Source organism: Thecamonas trahens, assembly GCF_000142905.1.
Source record: "Thecamonas trahens ATCC 50062 unplaced genomic scaffold supercont1.49, whole genome shotgun sequence".
Lineage (NCBI taxonomy): Eukaryota > Apusomonadida > Apusomonadidae > Thecamonas > Thecamonas trahens.
The window spans coordinates 308,214-311,445 of NW_013657631.1; the positions used below are offsets into that span (position 1 = coordinate 308,214).

Sequence of the window (3,232 nt, forward strand, 5' to 3'; positions counted from 1 at the left end):
GAACCTAACGTTGGACCCCGACCCCCCCCCCCCCCCCCCCCCCCCATCTGGTCGCCCACTTGCGTCAGACCTCGCCGTACAGCGCGTACTGCTCCGCCAGGGGGTAGGATGGAGGGAACAGTTGCTGTGCGTGGTGTGTGCGTCGTTTTTGTGGCGGTGGTGCGCTCATAGCTGGTTTCATACCCGCGGTGGGGGGGTTGAGGGGATGGCGGGCGGGAGGATAGGTCGAGTATAAAGAATCCTAGGTCGTTGGCTCCACAAGCAAGATCTGGGCCACGTTGGTGACGTCGTATGCTTGCGGGACTGGGTTCTCGTTGATGCCCGATTCTGTGGTCGGCAGGTACACAATCTGGTTGAACGTCGACTTCCTTTGGAGATTGCACGCACCGACGGCCATCGACGGCCCAGCCTGTGCAAAGTACGAGCAGGCAAACGAGTAGAGCTCGATGTCGGCCAGCGGCGTGTCGGACACGTCGGTAAACTGCATCGTCTCCTCGGTGATCGAGACCGTGATCTCGGCGAGAAGCATAGTGGGGTCATAGTAGTAGTTGCCTCCGCGGTTGAAAGTGACACCAAGTAGCGGCGCGTCGTTGGCTCCTCCACTCTGAATGAGCGCGACGACGCCGTACTCGCCCGCGGGGATGACGACAATGTTGTCGTTTCCGGGTATGGCGATGCTCGCCGTGCCGGAAAACATGAGCGTCGCACTGCAAACAAACGAGCTGTTGTGCAGGACACAGTTTGCAGTGTTGATCGCATACGGATTCTGAGTCGTCGCTGTGAACGACTGTGTGGCTCCGGTCGACGGATCGATGATCGACATCAAGACCGTGGCGTACTTATCCGGGCTGGAGCCGATGTGTTTGATCATTCCGTCGGTGTCGAGTCCCATCCAGCCGGCACAAGTCGGCGCCATCGACGTCTGCAGCGTCGTCACACTGCACTTGCTGCCTGCCACCGTCACCATCACCAGATTCTGATCCTCGCCAATGTACGCGTACTTGCCCGAGCCGAGCACCACAGCCGGCGCCATCGGGGCCAGGCCAGGCATGTCCACGTTCACCAGCACCATCTTGGCCGGTGGGAGAGAGGCACAGCTCGCCGAGAGCGGGACAGCGAGATTGGTGACAAAGTCGACAGTTCCAAGCAGCGTTGTGTTGTTCTCGGGAATAAAGGCAAAGATGCGCGGCGAGTGCGGCAACTCGACTCCCTTCGACCGAGCCGAGTCCGAGTCCGAGTCCGCGATGGTGACGTCCACGACGGAGCTGTCGGCGGCATGCAGCGTGCTGGCAAACAGCACGCAGAGACAGAGACAAAGACAGAGAGACGAAAAAGAGAAGAAGTACGCATGGCGAGTATGTACTGCCGCTGGCGAGTCAAGTCTGGGCGAGAAGGCGAGCAAGCAGTGTCCAACTAGACACTACTTGCACGGGGAGTGACCGTCGCCGCTCACTGCAATTCCACGGAAAACTGCCCCAACGTAGCAACGGCGTCTCCAAAAGGACTGTGGTCTTATGGTGCCGCTCTTGCGATCAAGCAATTGTTTCTGATACTTAGGATGCCTGCTCTGGTAGTGCACATCACACACAATATGTGTACAGTGTATGCCGCTTGAAGAGCCTATGTACCGTTGTAGGCATGGTCATGGTTGCAGGTCAGGCCTCGCATTAGCAGAAAACCGCGCTGTTCAGTCAAAAAAACACTAATATTGTGGGGGGCCTGGGGGGGGGGGGGGGAGGGAGTGGGGGGGGGGGGAGAGGAGGAGGGCATACGTGACTTCAACAAGACAAGAATGATCGCTAAGGACGGCCGTGTGACTTGTGGTGTGAGCCTGGAGGTTATGGACGCTCGGCTGGAGCGAATGGAGCGACTGCTCAAGGTGGCGGTGCTGGGCGTGGTCGGCCTGGCTCTCCTTTTGTGCCTCGTTGGTCATCGGCTGCATGTGGCCAAGACTGAGGCCGAGATGTTAGTGGCCGAGGCGCGGGCTGAGGTGATGGCGTTCAAGGCGCAGTTCACCCGGAGTGCGCTGCATGACGGGGCCAAGTCGCTGATGAAGGATCTGATGGGCGAGGCGCTGGCGACGCTGACGGGCGAGGTCTCGCTGCTTCCTTCGGACCCGATCGGAGTCATTGTGGACAACATTGTGCGGTACGACTACTCTCAGCTGGTGGTTAAGGCGCACAACATCACATCGGCGTACCAAAAGACGCAGCGGTATGCTAACCAGTTTGACGAGGTGTACAACACCATCTCGCTCCTGGCGAGCATCTTTGAGAAGGCAGCGGAGGTCGAGTGGCTCAAGACGGCGCCGGTGACGGACAAGTCCATCAAGGCCGAGTCTGGCGACATTGCGCTCAACATCAAGTTCCCGCTCTTTGACTACCTTGTCGACTCGTTTGATCCGGTCACGCTCGCCTCGCTCGGCGCCGACTGCGTCGAGCTCGCCGACCGGACCACCCGCAACATCGACTGGTCCGGCGCATACCCAACCCAGGGCTACTACCCGCCGGACGGGTACACCTCGTGGGATGCCAACAACGGTATCCGTATGGTAATCCGCGACTACATTCACCCGATCTGCTCTTCGCTCGCCGCGCTCGACACCCTTCTCGCCGAGATGGAGGGCTGATCGAAGCCGGCGTGAGTGGCCGACATGCATCACATGCCATACAGTATATTTTGCAAAGAATAGAGCCGTATCATCACATCATCGAGAGCGGGAGAGGGTGGAGCAGCAAAGCCAGAGACGACCACATCACCAACAGATTATCATGGGGGTGGAAATGTTGTGCCGTTGAACACTACACTCACCGTCCTCGCTCACCCTCGCAGACCACGCCCTACAGCAGCCACCGCTACGCGAGGGCGGTACAGATGGTAGACCAACTGATGTACATGCCATGTGCGTCGTTCTCGTGGCGGCAGACCGCGTGTAGCGTGTTTCATGCCCGCGGTAGGGGGGTTGAAGGCCGGCCGGTGGTTGATGGCCATCGATCGGCAGGCGGGCCAAGGGTGGGGTAGGGGCTGGCCAATGAGGTAGGGCGAGGGTGGGGTGGCCATGGAGGGAAGGGGATTGGATGAAGAGAGAGCCCAGCTGGTGTGCGTGCCATGTTTGCTGTTGTTGTGGTAGCAGGACCCCCGTGGCGTGCTTCATGTCCGCGGTAAGGGGGTTGACGTCACCCTGGGCGAGAAGGAGGCGGACGATGGCCTCGTGGCCGGCCTTGCAGGCGTG

At 59.8% G+C, this 3,232-nt stretch overlaps 2 protein-coding genes across 2 annotated transcripts; one reads left to right on the plus strand and one right to left on the minus strand.

The window, feature by feature from the left end:
• Positions 1-160: 160 nt before the first annotated feature.
• On the minus strand, positions 161-977 carry AMSG_08953 (uncharacterized protein; the record flags this gene model as incomplete). The annotated part of the gene is made up of 1 exon (XM_013899027.1): positions 161-977. A coding segment is annotated over one exon (736 nt), but the record flags the coding sequence as incomplete, so codon positions are not given.
• An 815-nt stretch (positions 978-1,792) lies between these two features.
• Positions 1,793-2,629, plus strand: AMSG_08954 (uncharacterized protein; the record flags this gene model as incomplete). Its single annotated transcript, XM_013899028.1, has 1 exon — positions 1,793-2,629. One exon carries the CDS (start codon positions 1,793-1,795, stop codon positions 2,627-2,629), a length of 837 nt encoding a protein of 278 aa, XP_013754482.1.
• Positions 2,630-3,232: the final 603 nt, after the last annotated feature.